Raw genomic sequence first — 21,801 nt, forward strand, 5'->3', positions numbered from 1 at the left:
CTGACATAGAGCCAGTTGGTTTGTGAGAAAATGGGAAAGTTAAAAATAAATAAAAAATAAGTCGCTCCTACGAAGACATGCCTAAAGACAACCCTATACTGAAGTAAATTAGTAACTGATTTTTATGTTATACGGTCACGTAAATACAGGGTAATTCCCCTGCGAAAATCCAAAAAGACAGACAGGAAGTACAAATTGCATCATTTTTAGTAAGTTTGGAAAATTAGTTAAAATGAGCTCGAGTCCGAATTTGATTGACGGCATTGGTGATGAAGTAATAGTCGCAGTGGGTTTGTTAATCGGCTTTACGACCATCGTACTTGCATGGATGTCAACAAGAGTATCTGAACGTCACTACGACCAATTTTCACTCAATACCAAGTGAGTAAAGTATTTATACAAAGCTGATCCTAGAATACAGATATTATAGCGGCCATTATCGATACCTTCTACTAGTGCAACTAACCTAAAATTTGGACACTGTACTAACTAGACCCCAGCGGTACCGATTCTAAAATTTCGAAAAAAAATTAATTATGAGCATTAATATTCGTCATAAAAGCATATTTATAGAATTTTCTCCCGATCCAGCTTCAAATATCTCAGCGCTACATAATACCTAAAAAATAAAACATTATTTTCTTTAAAAAGTGTGGGGTGGATGACTGGATGTTAATTACAAAAAAGTATGATCAGAACTTGTGTTGTAGCATAAATACATAATAGTTGTGTTTACTTAGTGATATATATACCTTATTGTCACTTTATGTTTGAGCATGTAAAGTGGTTCTATGGATAATTTTTCGATGACAGTTGTTCTTGTTGTTTTTTGACATTTTTCAGCACTTCTAAACATGGATACTATGTTAGTTTTATTTATGTTTAAACTGCTGAAACTGAGTCTATGTGAATATCATACTACTAAAATAGTCAAATACTACTAATAGTTCAAATTGTCAAGGTATATGTAGTTATTAGCTTTAACTCCATATTGTATACGTGTCATACTCATATATTTGGTGAATGAATGCCTAAAATCCGTTTAGAAATATAAAGCAACACTGTACACTCCTAGTTTCTCGCTAATACAACAAGTTACAGCTGAAACAGAAAAAAGCATAATAATGATGGATCTGCTTTCTTTAACATTCTAACCTGTGTTTAGCATTCTACCCAACGAAACAAGAAGGGTTGTTGAAGAACAAACACAGGGAACAGTCGAACCAGGGGTTCCTACTAATGATAATAGTCAACAGTTAAACAATGAACCATCGATACATACTGAACCAGCTCAACCAGATGTGGTGACATCATCCGGGGGTTCCCCAGCCACCAATGCGGATCATTTAAGACAAAGATTTCCTGCTGGTGCAAGTGGTGAGACATTAACTGCTGTGATAATACCTGTTTGTCGTTGAGAGTAACTTATTTTCAGAATCAACGCAAGAAAATGACAGTTCTACCTTTCCCAACCAATTTTCAATCCGTTTAAAGTTTTTGGATGAGACAGTTCAGATTGTGCAAGCTCGAACCACAGAAACTGTTGGTGAATTTAGAAGGTAAAGTAAACTGTGCATTTCTGTACAGTATTACCATTGGTAAAAAATTAGCGTTACGTACTTCTTTTTGTTTTTATTCCTCAATAGTAATGCCCCTCCAAGATGTTATGAAGTTTATAGCAATAATCAAAAACATGCAAAAGTAACATGAGCATAATTCTACTATATTTAGAGATCTATACTTCTTTCTAGGTCATTTTTTGCTTCCAAAACACTTTGGGTAAATGGTATAATTTTGGCCCTTCAAGTACAATTTGTTTACAAATACAGAAATAACAATTCCTTAATATTTCTTATAGACGTGTCTTTCCTGTAGCAGTTGCAAGTCGGTATCGTATTATATTTCAAGGTCAGGTGTTAAGGGATGACAACCAAACTCTCGCACAATGTCGACTTGGTCCTAATCTTGTGAGTAAATGTTTTGTATAAGCACTGTTTTCAATTTATAATATTTTATAATACCAGTGGCTTTGTATATCTGGTGCTGAATATACATCTCATGCTCGCTGTCGGGTTATACACCTCATGCTCGCTGTCCGGTTATACACTTATGCTCACTGTCAGAGTGTCAGGTTATACACCTAATTCTCGCTGTCGAGTTATAAACCTACTCGTTGTAGACTGTTAAGTTATACAAATAATATTCTCAGAATTCCCCACAAGACTTTCCAGTTGTTCATTGTTTTTTATCATCCACTGAAAACAATCCGAATGCTCCACGTGATGCGAGTTCGCAAATCCAACAAACTGTGGAGGAATTAAACATCGGTCATTTCTTTTTACCGATGCTTGGTATGTTTTACTATCACTATATGTAGTTAAAAGATATAAATAATCTTTAAAACATAAAGCCAATTTCTACATTGAACTGTGCCTGCAAGATAAAGCAAGATGAAGCTAGTTTCAAGTCTTTTAAGAAATCTTAATGGTTAATTGATGACCAAGCCAATTGGTTGGATTTTTGAAACAGGAACTGAATGTTGTAGAATTAAATCTAATTACTTCTTCCAATAGTTAAAACTGAAAATTTCAACAAGCTTTAGGTGTGTGTAATTCTACCAAAGCTTTGTCAACTCTATATAAATTATTCCAGTAATAATTTTTCTAATCATATTTTATTTCAATATTATCAATAATATAATAATTTCTATTTCAGGCAGCATTTTATCGTTGCTTCTCTACCTTTGTGTATACTACACAAGTTTATTCACTTTGCCAGCAATGTTTGGGGTGGCAGGATTTGCTTGCTTTTTTATTGTGTTACTTGTGAATCATTTTGTATAAATGCGAATTTGTTTCCTTCTACAAAAATAAGATTACTTATTGAGATTAGTTATCTTCTTTTTGCTTCAGTATTATATATAAAAAAGTCCCAATATATCCTAGGCCTAACAAAAATGTCAGAAGATTAAAATTTCTAAAAAAAACTTTTAGACAAAAAATGTTTTTTTAGGGTGGTTTACAGAAAGTATATTTAAGTTCCTGCCAGATCAAATATATTTTTATAAATTTGCAATTTAAGTTTCCCTTTATTAAAACTTGCTTTCTTGTTTTGTGTATTAAAAAGGCGCGTGCGGGAATTTTCATTTTGCTCAAAGTCAAACTGACATGTGGTCAGTCAGCTTTAATCCTTATTGAGGTAAGTACCGTGTTGTATCTTATTCGTTCTAAATATTGTTTTGAAAATTGCCAATGATGATTCAGCCATGCTAATACTGAGAGAAAAGTGTTTATTTTCCACTGAGTACAAATTTCTCATGATTCTGAGGCATTAAGAATACAAACGATATTTTGTTATAACAAGGGAGTTTTCTGAATTCCTGAGTCCAGTTAACTGCGATAGTTTAATGTAATCATTCAGCTGCTGACCAGAGAAAACTTGGGTCTTTTATTAAAAATGAGTAAAAAGTGATTTTCTGAACCAAATTCGTAGTAAGACTTCATTCCTGTTCTTAGTAGAAGCAGTATCTATGACGCAGACAATAAACTGTAGCCTCCACTAAACAAATAGGATTTCTGGTTGAATTAATTGACCCATACTGATGTGACTTTATATACATTCTTCAGCGGAGTGCTATATCTGCTTGTCGCTTTATAATCAGAGACCAAACGGTTCATAATATCTTGCTTTATTTTTTTCTGGTTTACGGGTACACTATATAAAAACGGACAAAAGCTTACTTAGCTGCTGGAAGCCAGGCGTGAACCTAGATTGACCTCGAGTCAGTTTAATCAGAGAGTTGCAACACGATAGACTAAAACATCAACTACAGTTTTGTTAATATACAATTTTTGGTTTAAAGCTGTTTAAAATTGAGCTCCATAAAGGCACATAGCTCTGAAAAGGGCTGTTCTGTTGGGCATTGGTTCAATAAGCAAATTCATTTACACTGGTCACCAGCTAATTTTTATTGTACATAATTCAATTAAGATATGTTTTCATATCTTTACTGTTGTTATTTTATTTCAGGTTCATTGGTATGGATTTTGTTTACACAATTTAAATACAAATTCCTTTACATGGACACTGCTCTGACGCATGGTTAGACCTAATAACGTTAACATTTGATTTATAATACAGTAAAAACTTTTATTTGTTTCATCCAATGTGGTAGCGAAGATTTAGTTTTTTTTTTAACTGAAAAGACAGGTTATAGCGACAAAAAACAACAGTTGTTAAAACACGCTTACAGTTAAAAACATATTTACATTATATTGGTAGAAAATAAGCAAGGTCGCAACACCTAGCAGACAAACAGGCCATTTATTTTAATAAGGTTAAACTTCTAATAGAAACAAAACTTAAAGACACAACCCGTACAATGGGGAGAGTCACCTTTAAATAGGGTTGACCCAAAGATTTGGCCCTGATGAAAAAACAAACCCCTCCTAAAAAATGTCCACCAATAGTTCACAGTGAACAGTTTCAGGAGCACACTTGTAAATTGTAGAAGAAGTGCATTGTTATACACAAAAAAATTAGAAATAAGAATAAATAGGTAAAAAGATAGATATGTACAAAAAATGCAGCAATGTTAATCAATGTCTTGTGGATAAAGTGATATGATGATGTGATGCTGTTTGGTGAAGGTCCATTTGGGTCAAGAGATCCCAGCTGAAGATGTTGAATCTTTTCTATCCCCATTTTCTGGGATTTTTAAAAGGAAACATTTCGGCAGTAACTTGGAAAATATGTATATAAATATATTTAAGAAAAAAAATAAGAATTAGTAATTTAAAGAAGTATGAAGTAATTGCACTACATATTCTTGCTTAATGTGACTCGGAAATTGTTGATCCTGCTGGATGTTTTTGATTCGCAATAGATGTTCACTTCATGAGCATTTGGCAGTCAGGATATATGGCAAATTTTGTGGATTTTAATTTTGTTGGATTATAAAATGCACCTGCCATCGCGTTAAATTATTAAACTTTTCCAAAGCAAAAAACTAGATATCACAACTGCGTTATTAATCCAGTAAATTTAAAAAAAAATTGGTTTGCTTATGTATGTTAAATCTTTACAAAGAAGTGACGTGGGACTTTTGAGGCTATGTGAATCTTCACTTCAAGGGAATACATATTTCCTTAAATTCTGAATGTAAACATTTACACAGCCATGTAAACAGCTGAATGATAATTGATATCCATTGATTGTGGATCTAATAGACACTCCAGAATAATTTAACAAGAAGCTCCACTAAATTTTAATCAAGTGTCAAAAATAAAACCTATGACGATCAAGTTTATTGTTACTGCATAAACGAGTAGAATGAAACCTTAACACGAAGAAAAGAAATGTTGTGTCCATTTTGTCACTGTTTGGGTTAGTAGTAAGAAAATCAATTGAAAATTGTTAGAAATTAAAATGATTTGGTGGATTTTGGAAATGCAGAATGTGTATTATAAGAACATACTTAGGAAAAGTTAAGGGGAGATTCTGGAATATATTGGCAGCACCAACAAAATCACAATGACAAAATACTGTTGAAGATACAGCGCAGATAAAACGAAAGTACGTCATGTTCTTAAATCTTCTGGTGTAAGCAGCAAAACAAATCAATTGCAGGTTACAGATCAAAGCTGCTTCGTATGATTTTACTAAAGATGAAAAATCAGGGAAGATAGAATTAAAAACTGGAAGAGCTTAAGATTATGCAGTGTTTTAATTAAATTTGGATCATCAGGTTTTATTTTTAAATGTACAATGATTTGAAATTTGAAGTACTGAAACTGTTCAAGCATCAATAGCAATGAACTTCCATACATCTGTGTTTATAATAGGTAGGGTGGATATCACCTTGATTGCACAGTTCACTACTCGGCGCTAACCACATACAAGTAAAATGAAAAAATGGCAATATCTTTACAAGTAAAAAAAAAATTGTACACACCAACCAGAAGGATACATGTGTCAGTTTTCTCAGGCAGAAGTGAAGTAAAATTTCATAGCTCTCTAGGTGAGCGCTATCAATAAAAACAGCCTAAAAGTGGAATTATATTCATACAGATGTGCATTGTATTACTAAAAATCATTTTGAACAAGGGCGTACCGACTTTTGCAACTGGAAAAAACAAGGAATCGAACTTCAAAATGGTCAACACTGAAGCACCATTTAAATCGCGCTGGTATACATGTAATTAACGTTGGGTCTGCCAGACTCGCTGCGAGTGGAATTGTTTCGTGATTTTGAGGATTGAGGTAGATTATTACTCAGGCTTGCTTGCATGACCCTGTGGCACTCCCAGTGGCCATTTTGCTCAGCTATAGAGATCGGAGTTTGATTTAAAGCATCAAGCTGGGTTGGATCTGCCCGGGACTGCAGATAAATAGACATTATAAAATAACGCTAAAACAAGAGAATTGAATTATGGATATACAAATATAATACACACCCATAAGAGAAGTTGGACCACAGCTAAATCAGCCACTGAGCTTGCCACATGCAACGGGGCTTGTCGTTCAGAACCTGAAATTAACGAAAATTATTCTTTGTTGAAGTAGTTTGTTGAATGGAAATTTAAGTTTCTTTAAGAACCGAATAAACAAAAAAGCAAATTTTTCTTTATGTTACAATGCTATGTAAAATTTGAATGTCAAGTTGACTTACCAACAGAACGATTGACATCATCCCGTGACGCATGAGCGAGCAGGTGCATTGTTAATTGAGAGTTCCCGTCAGCGATTGCGTAACATAAAGATGAACCTGATAAAGATGGTTCAGTGTGTTTACTGATATTTCATGTACAAAACAAAATAAAAAAAAAGTCTTTACTTTTTACCTAAAATCATTTTAAATAAAGTAATTGCTAAAACAAAATAAAAAAAAAAGTCTTTACTTTTTACCTAAAATCATTTTAAATAAAGTAATTGCTAAAACAAAATAAAAAAAAGTCTTTACTTTTTACCTAAAATCATTTTAAATAAAGTAATTGCTAAAAAAAAAAAAAAGTCTTTACTTTTTACCTAAAATCATTTTAAATAAAGTAATTGCTAAAAAATTGATATGTAAATATTTTGACAATCCGCATGTTAATAATTATTCACTCGTTCATTTTTTTGGAGGCAAACTTAAATAGAGAAATTCAATAAGAACAAACATTAGTCGACAAACATTAAAAATATGTAAAGGAAAAATGCAGCGCGTTCATACTGAAATTATAGACAAGTATTAAATTGCACTCACTTATATCTGCAGCATATTTTGCTGGAAGTTTTGGGAGGAACAATTTTCTTTCATATTTATCTCGAATGAAACTTTCCCTCGCATCCCTGGTACCATGAGGGTCAGGTTTCATCACGTCATTGTTCAACAAACCTTCCCAGATGGAGTTGGCAATGAGGTTTCCAGTTTTATCAAGAATTTTCGTGAATTCTACCGGCCAATCATCAAGTTCTATAAAAAAAATATTAATTGTATTACTCAAAAACTAAGTTGTAAAAAATAATGACAGTTTATTAAAGAAGTTTCCCTAAAAAAATAAAAAAATGTATCTTTTAGAGTATAGCCTACATATACCAAGTTTGGAATTGCATACATAAAAGTACAAAATGTAACATTAAACTGTTATGTAGGTATGTGAAATCAAAACACAATCTACAAAAATATTGTGAAACTAGGTAGTGCTTACTGCCAATTAACCCTTTGGAATATTGCAGGCATTGCAGCAAAATAAAATCAACAATTCTACATTTAGGTTAATATGTTGAACATACCTAATGATCTAACTCTTGATATATGAGTTCCAAGATTTCTATGAATTCCCGAGCACTCAATACACATGAGGCAACCCAAGTTAAGTGACACCCACGTCGGGTCTGGCGCTCCACAATCCACACACATAGTGTTGCCAGCTATTTCATTGAATAAACGCTTGCAAGGCTGAAATAGAGTTGAAGTTAGAAATTGTGTAACACTAAAAGTTGTGAAGTATTTGCACCAATTTGGAATAATTACAGTTTTCCACAACATACAATTTCTTTGTAAAAATAAAATATTTATTATTACTAAATCAAGCACTAACACCAATTACCAGTTTAACTGAAAATGCAAATACATTGTTTTTATTCTTGAACATCTGAAAATTTCATCTTACATTTGGTTTGGTTGAAGAAATATTCTGCAGGCTAATCATGATCTGTCGTTCGATCGCTGTTACCCACTCGTCGCGCTCCACGGAGCAAGAGGAAAGAAACTGCCATGATATTCCATCCATAGAAATCAAATGAAACTCAGAATTTTCATCTGAAAAAAATATAAGTTTAAACATGTATTTTGGGATAATTGTAAGAAAATGTTGTTAATTTATAACAACAGTTTAATTTATAATTAACTCTATTAGTTTTGAATTGGTTGATATACTATAAATTAAACAAAAATACCTGAAAAGTGAAAACACAAATAAACGTAAAGACATAACAGAATAAATTATTGCATATGCGAATTAAAAATTTGTAAAACATAAAATATTCACCTGTTTTTGAAGTTGGAGAAGACTTAGTAGCAACAGCTGGATGTTTCCCGGGTACTTTGATGGTGGTTTTCACAACAGATAAACTTTTCTTATTAATATTCTCCATGTAATCCTATCATGAGATTATAAAAATTAAATATTCATATTAATATCAAAAGAATGTAATCACACTACTAGGTACAATGTGATTAATAATACATCAAAATCTACATAATACAGATATAACTACATTTTTCAAAATTTAACATAAAAAATCTTTTATTCAATATATTTTTCAACATTTTACAATAATTTTTTTCTTTAATACATTTTTAATATTTTACAAGAAAAACTTTATTTTATACATTTTTAAATGCTTTACAAGAAAATACTTTATTTTATACATTTTTAATATTTTACAAGAAAAAACTTTATTGGTATATTTTTTTAATAACTCACATGCATATTACTATAGTAAGTAAGGTTCCCTTCATCTTCCAACGCCACATATTTCTTCTTCCACTCTTTGTTTGAGATCTTCCCCTTTGATGTTCTTTTCATCAACCATCCTTGTTTTACCGGGATGTTACGACCGAACCCAAGATCATTCAACCTCCTCTTCTCTTCCGAATCGCTCGCTTTTCGACCCTGAAGATGATGTTTTTGGAAGATTAAAATCTGATCTTATAATATTTGATATCGATTTTTCAAATTAGATATAGATACAAAATTGTAGTCACATTTTTGGAATAAATTTAAGCATAGCCTAACAACTACCATGTTTTTTTAAAAGCAACTTATATCTAACGATTATATTGCACGTACTAGAAACACTATATTATCTTTGCAATAAAAATATATTCTCTTAAATGAACAAAACATCTCCTTATTTTTGTTTAACCAAACCAAATAGTTCAGTACTAGTATTTAATTCAAACATAAGGAAAAACATGTTTAAAAAGTTTAACTTTACACTACATTCGTGTGAAATTATAACTAGTTTTAATCAATATCAGTTATGCAACTCACGGAAAATAAGTTAGATTTCCTCCTTGAACTTTTCCTCAGTGGTGTAGGAGTTAATAAACTGCTTATCGACAAACTGCTTTCCCCTCCTGAGAAAGTAAACAATATATAAAAGTAACAAAAGCAATATAGCTTTGTCAAGTTGTGCACAATGGGAGTGAATGCTTTAAGGCAATAAATATAGTTTGTGACTATAGTATATTCAGCCGCACTCCTAAAAAACACTTCTGACTGATTGGTTGTAATGTTTACTGATTAATGCAGTGCAGAAAAGTCCAGGTTTGGCCTGCCCACCCTGCTATCTAAGTTTGAGGCCTGTGCCTATGTTAAAGTTTTTCTTATGGCCAAATCTAAATACAATAAAAACATATTTATCTGCTACTTATTTATAAAGTACAATGATTATTAATATGACTTTAAAACTTTGCACAAGTTTTAAACCAACCATGCAAAGATTTTCCGTTTCCATTCCTCACACCATTGTTGTGATATATGGCAGATGATGTACTCGCTGATCGATGAAGTGGAGTCGTTGGCGTGGAAAGATGGCCACTGGGTGGCGTCACATAATCTAATTTTCGTCGCAAGGTGGAAATTTTGTGCGAAACTAAAAAATAATTTTTAATTGTTTTTGATTCAATGAGACCATTTTATACAAGAAGTCATGCAGCATTTTAGGCAAGAAAAACAGAAATAACTGACGGCTGACGCCATTAACATTAAATCATGGAGGTTGAACTTTTTAAGCTTATATTTATCAAATTTAAAAAATCTTTTTTATGAAATCAAACTTAGACGAATGCTGCAAAACTATACAAAAACATGCAATGCAAAAGATAGCTTCTACAATTTTTGGCTACAATTTTTGGATAATCTGGTAAAGTTTATCACATGAAGTAAAAAACTTTAACTCCTGTTTACAATAATACCTGTGGAGAGTCTTCTATGTTGACACAACCACACTTGATTACAATGACAATCTTAACAATGACAATGTTCATTGCAAAGTTATAAATACAGATGACGTATTGCTACAAAAACACCTTTATCTAAACTCACTATCATGGAACACATGGTCAACGTTAAGACCATAAGTTGAGCACGACTCGTAATACACACATCGCTTTAAATCGTTGGCAAGTTTCTTCGCTCGATCGTCAAAAATAACTCTAGGACGCTCAGAACAAATTGAATCTAAAAAAAAAACTTAGAATCTTTAAACATATTTTGGTGTGTTTAAACTATACAAAAAAACAACTATATTTTAAGTTGATAAATTTAAATTATTAACAAAAGTTTTAGTTCCTTTTCTGGAATATAATAACAAGCATATACCTTATGTATTATGTATACTATAAAGGACATATAAATTATAAATTATACAAATAATAACGAGCCTATAACTTATATGGATATAAAATACTTTAAAGAATTAAAATTATTGATCAAAATTTAATATCAGTTATAATATGAAACTACTTTTTCATTCCAATTGCCCATCACCACCAGATAATTCAAGAATAACCATAGAAACCAACAGATAGTTTTGCTCTTTTCAAGAATACGTGTAACTTATATATGATAGCAAGTATTTCAGTACATTATCAAACTACTGTTAGCTTTGCATTGCCATTTTGACAACATAATAACCACCTTGAGTTCCAACTAACACCAACGGGAGATTATTCAAAGAACGATGTTGTACAAGTCTTCTGTAGTAATTGTATATTGCATGAAATGATGTTTCATCATCCAAACTGAACACAAATATCACCCCATCCACCCAGTTGGAAAACTAAACAGAATTAGTTTAATTAAAATCAATGTTTATTACACACTTCAATTAAATTGGAAGGTGGTTTTCGAAAATGACTGTAATCTATTAATCTGCTATACACAAATACACCATTATGCAGATTACTAATTTAAATTCTTTATTCATTTGAAAAGTTTAGACATTAGAAAAGGGAAAATGACAAACAGAATCCTATGATTAAAAAGACTAAATTACTATAGGTGCATTATGACTTTTTAACAAATTTAACGAATGGTATAAATGGAACAACCTACTAAGAATTAATTTAGCTGAATCGATTTTTTTAAAATTAGATTTAAAACCTCAATTTCCGGAGGTCCCCCTTCATCCCTTATAAGGAGAAGAAAACTTTGTCCGTCAACGACAACCTCCTTTTTAAATCTTCCACCTTCAGGAGATTCTTCTCGAACATAGGAACCAGTCAAGTATCGATGAACCAATGCTGATTTTCCGCTAGTTACGCTACCCAGTATGCCCTGTGAGTGAAACACCTGTTAGGTTTGGATAATATGCCAATATTGAAAATTGCCTAAGTCCCAAATGTATGATGTATAGCATAACCCTATTTCAGAACAACTGTTGTTTGATAGAAAAGCACAGTTCCTGCTGCTGGACATTGTAAAGATACTAGTCTGTTCACTGTTGTAAACAAGCATTTGCAAGTTAAAAACTGTTGACTTGTGCTCTTCCAATTAAAATGCAAAATAATAGGGACGAATTTTTAACTAGCAATATAAGGTATAACAGAAAATATAGAGGTACAAAAAGCATTAAAGTTTTGTTCATATATCTAAGGTGTAATCTTGTAACTGAATGTTTGATTTCAAACTCACTGTTTAATTGAACACTTTCCATTATATGCATAAATATAATACAGTATTGTTATCGGATACTACCTCATACATGTGGTTTGTTGACATGACATTTAAATGAAGCAAGTAATTTAAGCTTAACCTGTTTTCTATTGCATAGTCCGCAGCACACTGAATAAGTGTTATCAAATCGCAAATAGAATCAACTATATGTATGTATCCTAGTTTCTGACAGAATTGGGACTTTTAGAATGGTAACATTGTAAAGTGTAATACTAATAAATAGCAAGGGCAAGGAAGGTTCTTTGAACAGGTTGCAGTCGCTTTTCCACGCAGTAAACTTCCACTAAGAAGGTCATTAATTATTGAAATGCAAAATTAATAATCCATTTGTGGATTAGAATAGTGGCGGTAATGAAGGACTGCATACAGGTTGAACTCACGAAACTATTACAGTAGATACGAATTAAACTGTAAGGTCCATCGCTAAGTTTTAACTGGCACAACAAAATTTGGCAGTTACAAGTGAACGGAAAAATGCGAAAAACTTTAATTGGTATCAGTTACAAAAATCTTTCTGGCGCGTGCGGCGGCTGATAAAACTATCGCGCATGAGAAAGAAGTAATTGTATTACGAAGTACAAAGTGCGTTATGCAGGTGTGGACGCGTGTATAATGTGGCGTACGCATAAAAATAATTCAAGTTAAATGGTCCGAACACACTGTTAAAGTGCGCTTGAGTAATATGTATGAATTTTAAAGTAAACTTTTGACCGTTGTCGCGACAATTGAAAGTGGAAAATAGGGAAATTACATCTCTTGAGATTTCAATCAATTACGTAATCAAACAACAAGCAGTTAATGATAATTACTTCCATATACGGGACACAGCTATTGCTAAGTGTTTGATGTGCCAAAGTATATATGCTTTGGATGTGCCGTGCTAATAGTTCGCAACGTGTTCGGCCATTCTTTAAGTTGTAAACAGCAAAACAACGAACATCTTACGTCACAGTTAATGAAATATAAATGATATTTAATGACTTTTATCCTAGCCCGACTACGTCACTGCGGAAAACTGAATTGTATTTTTGCAGGATAAAATTCAAGATAATAAAATATCGAGTTTGTTTTGAACTTTTGAATAACTGTATTTGCTTTGACACACTGTGCTGCTATTCATTCCCATTTTATTGATCATTGTGAAACCCACGAACTAAGTTATAAACTGTAAGGTAAAGTAGGGGAGAAAGTGACATTAATACGAAAATTTCAATTTAGCGTTGCAGCTCTATTCATTTTTAAATTTGAATTAATTACTTTATTTTAAATCTGTTTTGTTTACGCCAGCTTTCTTTGCATATAGTTCATTCTCGTATCGCCGTTGCACTACTACCGATAGCAACTGTATCACATATACTCGTTTTGAGTATTCAGATTTCTCGAGCAACAGAAAACATTTTGATCGCCAATTGAACAGTTTCGCCATGGGTGACAGAAGTTTAGCAAACATTGACAAACAAAACAATTTCATGTTGTGAGTGATTCACCGACAACATAATAACATAAGAAAGCTAGGGAGAAACACCTTGCGCTTGTTTTCGGTACCTATGAACAGCGACACACAGTTACGAGTTTAATGGTCCATGGAAACAGGTGGTAAAAATTACCACGAAATTTAAACCGCAAGATTGCAGATATCACAATTATTTATGGAAATGGGCGATTATTTTAAACTGCATTGAATGCAAGCAAGCGATTTTCTCGTTGAATTACGTTACTGGGTCGGTCCGTGGCCTACTCAATACACACCTACTCAATACATTGAGTAGGCCATGGTCGGTCATATGTAAGGTAGAATATACACCGCTTCAATTACGCGTTGGTGTGTGGGCATATCCCGTTTAAACAGTAAGGGCAAATACAACTATTTCAGATTATTTCACATTTATTTTAAAAGATTACGTAATGCTTCTGTAAATATTAAGCAAGGACCGCAAGTAACGGTTATGTCAGGCGCCTGTTGGCCTTTGTTGTCAATAATACCCTTAACAGAGTGAAGCCAAGTACGTCGTTACAACACTTCAGTTCCAATGATCTGGTCACAGTGGGACGCTGTAAACGCTCCAATGATATTCTGAGGGACCGTCGGAAATTCTTAACCGAAACAAGGTTTTACTGCTCGTTGGTACGAAAGAAAACAACGGAACGACTTAATCGTTCAATAGTGGATTCAATAAGACCCAATGTATGCGAAAAATAACTTGGCATAGAATTAATACAAAACGGGAATTGTAAGCAAAGCTTTCTACTGGTAGTGACTAAGTATACCATATACACACTTGTATGGTTGAGATTCTCGATTGTAATTTAATCCTATTCACGCGCTGCAGTGTCATCTGCCTATGGATCAATGATTCAATCTTTTTAGACGGGCCTTTGCATTTGTATAGAATAAATTGAAACTTGCGCATTTTTTTAATGGCATTTAAATTGTACTACAAATAAAGTTCAATGACCGGAAACATCTCAACTTGCAAGACATTTACGGCTTCCATGAAATCAAGATCTCTAGTCCAAATACAGAATCGATTCACAGTACTGAAACTGTCAGATTTCTAAAATAACAAATACTGCGATTATAAGATCGTGGAATGTAAACCGTGTTTACTTCACGCTTTCGAAAACGGTAACGAAAACAACACTATAGCTGTTACAATATAGATGGCGTATTAACATAATATTTTACTCGTTAATTGGGTTCGATATGTAATGTAGTAGGGCAAGAGAAGATGGGACACGTTTAGAACAGACTATCCAAATATCCTGATCGTGTTTTAAACAATTAACAGCGATCTACGGAAGTTGTGAGGATACGGTTTTATCATTCTTTAAATGTTCTTTATTTACTACAATATAGGAAGAGAAAATAAAATGAAAAGGTGTCCCATCTTCACCAACTCTACTGTAACCATACTAGAAATACGGGCAAAACAACAACCTTTGATACTGTAGTGAGAGAATACTAATCAACCGACATAAGAGCCTGTGTTACCTTATTCGGCTTATCGGGTAGGCTGGCCCTATTGATTTTAAAACAAAACTACATATTGGACAAATTACCTTCAGCCGACGAACAGGCAATTTGTCATACTTACACAGCACACTCCAGATACAGCGTTGCTTGAACGAGTGGAAATCGATAAAAAATATGTTATGCACAGGTCGGTTAATTAATGGAAGTTATTAAAAGTCAGTTACTTGACGGGTTACCTATGCCCTATTGTCAAAACCAAAACATCGCACGAAGAGGCATTGTGTAAAGAACCTTTGATGTTTGCTATTGAAGTGTTTATTTCATTCGTTCAGCAGACTAGTCGTCTAGATATATTGATAACGTTAGAAATACACTGCAAAACATCATCGCGTATCGGCGTATGTAACAGATGCAATGAGAGGCGAGTAAAGCAACACATGTTTCGCGACAACTGGAAAAACCAAATTAATGACGTCACAATGCGTTTGCGAAGAACAAATTTAGTTGCACGAATGGTCCCTGGCTGTATATCTGTACGAGCGCAAGTGTTTCAAATATATTCTGTTAGTATTTGTGAAAAATAAACAATATATATATTCTGTTGGTACTTGTGAAAAATAAACGATCGCGTGGGTCGATAGGTTCCCATTTTAGCCAATCGATAAAGGAGTTTTCCTTCTGTGCTAACGTGGGATAAGACTGACTTGGTTTAGCCTGTATGTGGCCTATTGCGAATCGCTACGCAAGTAAAGTACCAAAGAAAACATTGAAAACATCTAGTGTACAATATTAACACTTTAGTTAGGGTTTGCAGCACCATAAATACATAAACTGTGCCATAAAAACACTCATTGTATACACCACAGGATCAGCATAGTGTAGACCCATAAATGCATAATTAATTACCAATTTTCACATTTCAGCATAACATTTTTTACATTTATTATGAGTTGTATAAGCAAATGCATATACATCAAAACAAGTATAAAAAGTAGCCTGAACTTAATTAACACTGCAGTACTAATAACTTTAGCTTAAAATATACTGTGAAGACAAAGGATCTAATTTTACAGTGTCTCAATGGAAATGGTAACCTGTGATAGACACAGACGTAACTTGATATCACATGAAATGAATGGACTCCCCTTCTATGAGTAAGACTGGCTGGTTTTAAAAGTCTGCTGTTTCTTCTTTAATTAAAGTACAAAGAACTGGACATAAGGAGCATGAATTATTAAAAAGAATTGTTCAAAGCAAGCCTGTAGGGAACATAATTATGTTACATACCCCCCGTTGTGTATTTCAAGGGCCTTAGAAAAAAACAAATTTCATAAACCCGATTAAATTTAAAATGATCTGGACCAAATTTAGAAATATTGTTGTCAATTTTCTCAAAACCTTTTTTTCGGGGTGAAATTTAATATTTTCACTACTGTTAAGGTATTTAAATAGAAATATCTAAGTTTGTTAAAACTGAAAAACTACACAAAAATTGCATGTTTCCTGATGTCATATACTACCACATGAATCATGTCAGTTACATTGCCAATAATTTAACATTTAATATGGGTGGCTGCCAATCATTTAATATCGTTATGTATGTTCAGTAGTATTGGATACCAGGCACCAGTCATACAATACCATTGCTCACATTACAACAACAAACCACCGTGAGAAGACAAAACTATAACTCACGTTTCACGCGTCAAGCCTTGAATGAATGCATTTGGCAAACAGTTATTATAAAATGTCACAAACAATGACAACGGAAATATATCGCTGCCAATACAGGATACAGCTATTTGAAATCAATACAAACTGAATTTATTTTAATTTCACCATGTGTCTTAACGTACACTGTCTGTAGGTTTTTAATATTTACTGTGTTCATGCTGATTTATCGGGTATGGTTATGAACACAGAAGAATACATCAATGCACACAAAGGCAAGGATATTATGATCCATATGTTTGCTTTGACTTGAATGAACCCAGGTACAAAAAATACAACAACATGGCATTGTGTTTTTGCTAATACTTATTCAGTCTAACATGGGACACTCACACACATATTGATATAATATTTCAATATCAAAATGAGACACAATGGCAAACTATATAATAAGACTAAACCCACTTCAAGTTCAGGTACTAGGATATATTGTATTTACTTACCAGTTTGATTTCTGGAACTGATTTACTCAACGTCCATTCCTGACTGTTAACAAAGGAATCTACAGCAAAATAAAGTTTTAAAAATGCTGTTCAATCTTTAATGGCCAACAGTATTTGGTAAAAAAACAACATCATCTTGACTACCACCTGGTGCTTGAAGATGATATTGTATTACTACTTTTTAGGACATAATCCTTTGACTATAAATTTTATATAGTAGGCCTATAATAAGTGTCATGCATTATGGGTCCCATACACCAAAACAAATGTATATTGCATTTACTTCAATCAAAGAAATAATACATTTGAAGAAGTTTGCTGTCCCCATAAAATGCAACATTATGATTGTGCATGAAATATGTTTTTAACTTGTTATAAATAGGCTGGAACATTAAAAGAAAGCAAAAACATATGCCACATATATTACCTTCTATGTTGATAATATGATCCCTGATTTGGTTCTGTAGATCATGGTCAGGAATTCTTTGTAGAAGCTCATAAACTGCATATATGTTGGGATGCACGCCCTCAAATCTAATGTATAAAAGAATATAAAATAGCATATTTACAAATTACAATATTGTATTACTCATACTTTGAAAACAAATTAAATTTATTTTTAATGTTAAGCTAGTAGTTTGTCATTAACATTTCATTTTAAAACTATAACACATGGTATTTTAGCATTTGATTTATAGAGTTGTTATACCTTTGTATTTCCTGACGTATTGCAGCAGAGTTATTCAGTTCTTGCTTATAATTACTCATAATGCTGTGGAAGTTTGCTCAAATTCGCGTATCCACTTTTTCATTTTGTCCAAACACGTGAAAAAGTAAAGTAAACATTCAAATTTGCCTCAGTAACTGTCTGTGTCGAGCAGAAAACAACGTTATACTAGTTGTAAACATGTACGTAAGTGATCGTCTAATGCGCAATACGAAGTATAATAGCAACTGAAAGCAACACAACAACAGCTGGTTCAGCAGCCGCCTAATATGGACCGCACAGTCAAGTGTGCATCAGCGGTGTATATTTTAGATCGCTGGCGACGCAAGTGACCGCCACTGGTTGAATACGCGTCGCAATTTTCTGGTTGTGTTGTGAGCAAGCGACTCCCACTTCGCACATCAGTGGTGAAGAGTTCAAACATAGTGTTAGTGTACAATGGTTCAAACATCTCCAGTTTAATTGACAGTTTTTATCGCAATTCTCTACAAAACTTTGTTACGTCACTTTTGTGAAGCAAATATTGACTTCTGTACACTGTCCAGAACTCCACTGAAATAATATTCACTGTTTTACAGACCAAAATACTGTCTGCATTCAGTAGGCCATGCTGCAGCTCGACTTTAAGCACACGAAAAAGATTAACACTCATACTTTCCGTTTTAAATTATATCTAGACACAGTGTTTTCCAAGTCACTTCCATGGATTTTGATTCCAAAAAGTGTTAAAACCAAAACAGTTTACTGCTATTAAATTCTTTATTAATTTCTGATTCACCAAAACTTAGCAATGTATTTGTACAGGTCACCAAAGCATATTCACTCATAACTGATAAAATTATACAAGAAAACTACTGGTCAAACAAAAACTCAGGAAAACTAAAAGATGCTAATGTGCTTAAAGAAAGAAAATGTTACATACAACATGATAGAACAATAAAAACAAAATACGCTTCGGTATTATAACATAATAATTAAACAATCATTAAAACTCATACCGAAGCTCTATTGTTTGCTATGTGTAATGAAAGTAATAAAACTAAAACTTTTAAAGTACAAAGCAACAGTAATATACACAATAAAAACCAACACAAAATTACTCTAACAAATAATACTCTGTATTAATAAGTCACATTTTATAACTTGTCAATTTTGTGGACATGTCCATATGTTTATATTAGCTGCAGAGGATGCATCAATAAAGGAAACAATAAGCACTATAACATATACACAAGATAACAAAAGCTTTACTACTTAATGCTATTTTAATAAAAACATAACAGTATATTATATTAAGAGAATCATAATGGTGTGATATTAATGTGTTGTTGTATTATAAAATAATTATAGAAGCCAATGTATCACATTATTTATTTTTAGGTCTGATAATGTTTAATTTAAAATAAAGAAATTTGTTTTTTAAATTCGCATTCTTTTTTTCATGCTGGTCCTTCATTATCCACAGATATAAATTCAAAATCACTTGATGGGGTCGAAGAGTCGCTGTTCTGGTCAATATTTTGCTCCCCAGCATCCAAACCTTGTGGCTGTTGCATTGATTTTGTAAGATTGTTAAAAGTATCCCAAACTTTAGTTTTAATGGCGTTGTTCAGCATATCGGCCTTCATGGCGGATAACTGCTCTTGGATTCCACCATGTGGCTGCTCGGACTCATCTTTTTCATGTACCATTGATTTTGGAATGCCAAGGTCTTCATCATCAGAATCATCTGCATCTATTGGAGGAAATTGATTTGGAAGTGAAGAAACATAAACTTCTTTGGATGCCAAGTCATCAGGTGTGCTTGCACGCGAAAATAATGGGATCTCTTGAGCCAAGATTTCTTCGTCAGTTTCAGAAAGCTCAGAATCATCCGTAATCGCGCGAGCTAAAACAGCTGCTGTCTTTTCATCAAGTTCTGGAACAAACTCTGAAATTTCGTCGTCAATGTTTTCCTCTAACTTTGAATCCTTCTTTGCTTTAAGATACTTGGTCATATAGTACGTGGTTGCAGGTCTCTGCTTTAATGTGTATTGTAGTTGCATTAGAAATGGCTCCACTTGTGTGTATGTACGTTCTAAAATTTTGTTATACCAAAGCAGTGGCCAAAATAACAAACACAACATAATTGTGTAGGCAAGCAAAACTCCAGGAACCAAACTTCCAATAAAATTTAAACAAAGACAGAAAAAACAGAATATCCCGCAAAACCTGCCTGGAAAATCTCTTTTAAATTCCACAATCTTCTTGTAAACTGTAGTTAAAGTAACCAAGCCTTCTGCAATGATTTGACACAGTTCTGGCAAACTAAGTAGCTTTGGATGCAGCTCCCCCCATTCTGCTTCGGGATCCGGTTCTTCTGCACGAATCTCCGGCCAGATTTTATGTTTCCACATGTCCAACCATACCAAGCCAAGTAACATGGAGGATAAAAATCCAATAGCGTGGCTACTACGCGCAGTCAAGTACCAAAAACCAATGTGGATTAAAATAAGAAACACAGAGGAATGAGTTGGCTTTTCCCATACCAACAATCGTTGAAAGTACAGGATGACAGATTCATAACTTCGCGACCAGTTATACAGTTTTTGAGATAACTTTTCGATTTTATTTGTTTGGACGTCCGATTGCGAGGCATCCCCAGCACCACCTTCCATTGCGCAGGTAGCAGATTTATTTATTTACAAATATATATTTGATCAACATCTCTATTATATAAGATCAAAGCATAAAGAGTAATATTAATTCAATGCTAGTTAGGAATCATCTGTCTTACACTTCATGCATAGTAGACTAGTCACTAGTATTAGTGCGGAATAGTGCCTAGTGGTTAGGATTTGGCAGTTAGCAGGTGACATATATAGCTATGGGTGAAGGATTCGGTGCTAGTGAAGAATCTCCCCACCCCCCCAACCTTATTTGCTAACCACTAACTCATATAACCACTAACTACTAACCGCTATAACCACTAACTACTAACCCCTATAACCACTAACCCCTAACCATCAACACCTAACCCCCTAATGTAGGGGTTAGTGGTTAGCAACTAAGGTTGGGGGGGGGGATTCTTCACTAGCACCAAGGATTCTTCACTGACTTCTAAATTTAATATCAATTATACCGGTAATAATAAACTATTATAAACATATACTATTCATCGAATTTCATGCTTTAGTAATTGTATCAAAGGTAAGAAATACTCTATTTACGTACTCTGCATAACAGTGATTAAACTCTGCAACATAACAGCAAAACAACGTTAAATTTTATATTTAAAAATATAAATAAAAAGCCTCTCAACTCTAAACTGTTATTGTTTTGGTTTTACTTAAGTTTCGAAACGGCAACACTGTTTCATAGAAATAAAAACGCGAGAGAACTGTCGACGCTTTTCATACAAATTAAAGAATTATAATTTGACTACAATGCCACAGATTCTGATCAACAAATTACCAGTTTTCTATAGGACAAAAAGTAAACGTAAGTATCTCGTATAGACGTGTTATTGTTTTGCTAAAACTTGTTCTTCCTCTCCTTTTGTTCGCAGAGCCATGGTGTTTCCGCGACACTGCTGAAAAGTAGGGTGACGACGAGACACCCTTATCACATATATAATATCCAAGTATCTCAAACGTGTTTTAAACAAGCAACAGTGGTGTATGAAAATCGCGAGAATATATGCGGTTTTATAAGTCT

The 21,801-nt window shown here is 33.3% G+C and overlaps 3 protein-coding genes and 1 non-coding gene across 7 annotated transcripts; 2 read left to right on the top strand and 2 right to left on the bottom strand.

Moving 5' to 3' along the window:
* Positions 1-94: 94 nt before the first annotated feature.
* Positions 95-4,152, top strand: LOC149743174 (transmembrane and ubiquitin-like domain-containing protein 1). 3 transcript variants are annotated; one of them, XM_089883291.1, is made up of 7 exons: positions 95-381; positions 1,166-1,377; positions 1,436-1,559; positions 1,859-1,967; positions 2,210-2,351; positions 3,127-3,198; positions 4,030-4,152. In XM_089883291.1, exons 1-6 carry the CDS (start codon positions 233-235, stop codon positions 3,195-3,197), a joined length of 807 nt encoding a protein of 268 aa, XP_089739417.1. In that variant the 5' UTR covers positions 95-232; the 3' UTR covers position 3,198; positions 4,030-4,152. The 3 variants fall into 3 exon arrangements, with proteins under 3 accessions (XP_089739417.1, XP_089739401.1, XP_089739408.1); XM_089883275.1 differs by having other exon boundaries at positions 2,716-4,152; XM_089883282.1 differs by having other exon boundaries at positions 3,127-4,152.
* Positions 3,247-3,331, top strand: LOC149743175 (small nucleolar RNA U6-53/MBII-28). Its single transcript, XR_016387388.1, has one exon. It is a non-coding gene; the product is annotated as a small nucleolar RNA U6-53/MBII-28 (small nucleolar RNA).
* A 1,132-nt stretch (positions 4,153-5,284) lies between the features above and the next one.
* Positions 5,285-18,359, bottom strand: LOC149743176 (arf-GAP with GTPase, ANK repeat and PH domain-containing protein 1-like). Of its 2 annotated transcripts, none has more exons than XM_089882700.1 (16): positions 18,088-18,359; positions 17,806-17,912; positions 17,379-17,437; positions 11,658-11,831; positions 11,193-11,334; positions 10,599-10,733; positions 10,018-10,146; positions 9,543-9,628; positions 8,973-9,161; positions 8,535-8,646; positions 8,157-8,305; positions 7,777-7,942; positions 7,247-7,456; positions 6,671-6,766; positions 6,456-6,529; positions 5,285-6,379 (listed from the first exon to the last, which is right to left on the bottom strand). In XM_089882700.1, the coding sequence occupies exons 1-16, from the start codon at positions 18,144-18,146 to the stop codon at positions 6,176-6,178; spliced, it is 2,091 nt and encodes a 696-aa protein (XP_089738826.1). In that variant the 5' UTR covers positions 18,147-18,359; the 3' UTR covers positions 5,285-6,175. The 2 variants fall into 2 exon arrangements, with proteins under 2 accessions (XP_089738826.1, XP_089738819.1); XM_089882693.1 differs by having other exon boundaries at positions 9,985-10,146; positions 18,088-18,355.
* Positions 18,360-18,845: 486 nt separating this feature from the next.
* Positions 18,846-21,365, bottom strand: LOC149743177 (reticulophagy regulator 3-like). Its single transcript, XM_089882973.1, has one exon. The coding sequence runs from the start codon at positions 20,760-20,762 to the stop codon at positions 19,545-19,547; it is 1,218 nt and encodes a 405-aa protein (XP_089739099.1). The 5' UTR covers positions 20,763-21,365; the 3' UTR covers positions 18,846-19,544.
* Positions 21,366-21,801: the final 436 nt, after the last annotated feature.

This window comes from Ciona robusta, chromosome 1, assembly GCF_009617815.1.
Source record: "Ciona robusta chromosome 1, ASM961781v2".
Taxonomy (NCBI): Eukaryota; Metazoa; Chordata; class Ascidiacea; order Phlebobranchia; family Cionidae; genus Ciona; species Ciona robusta.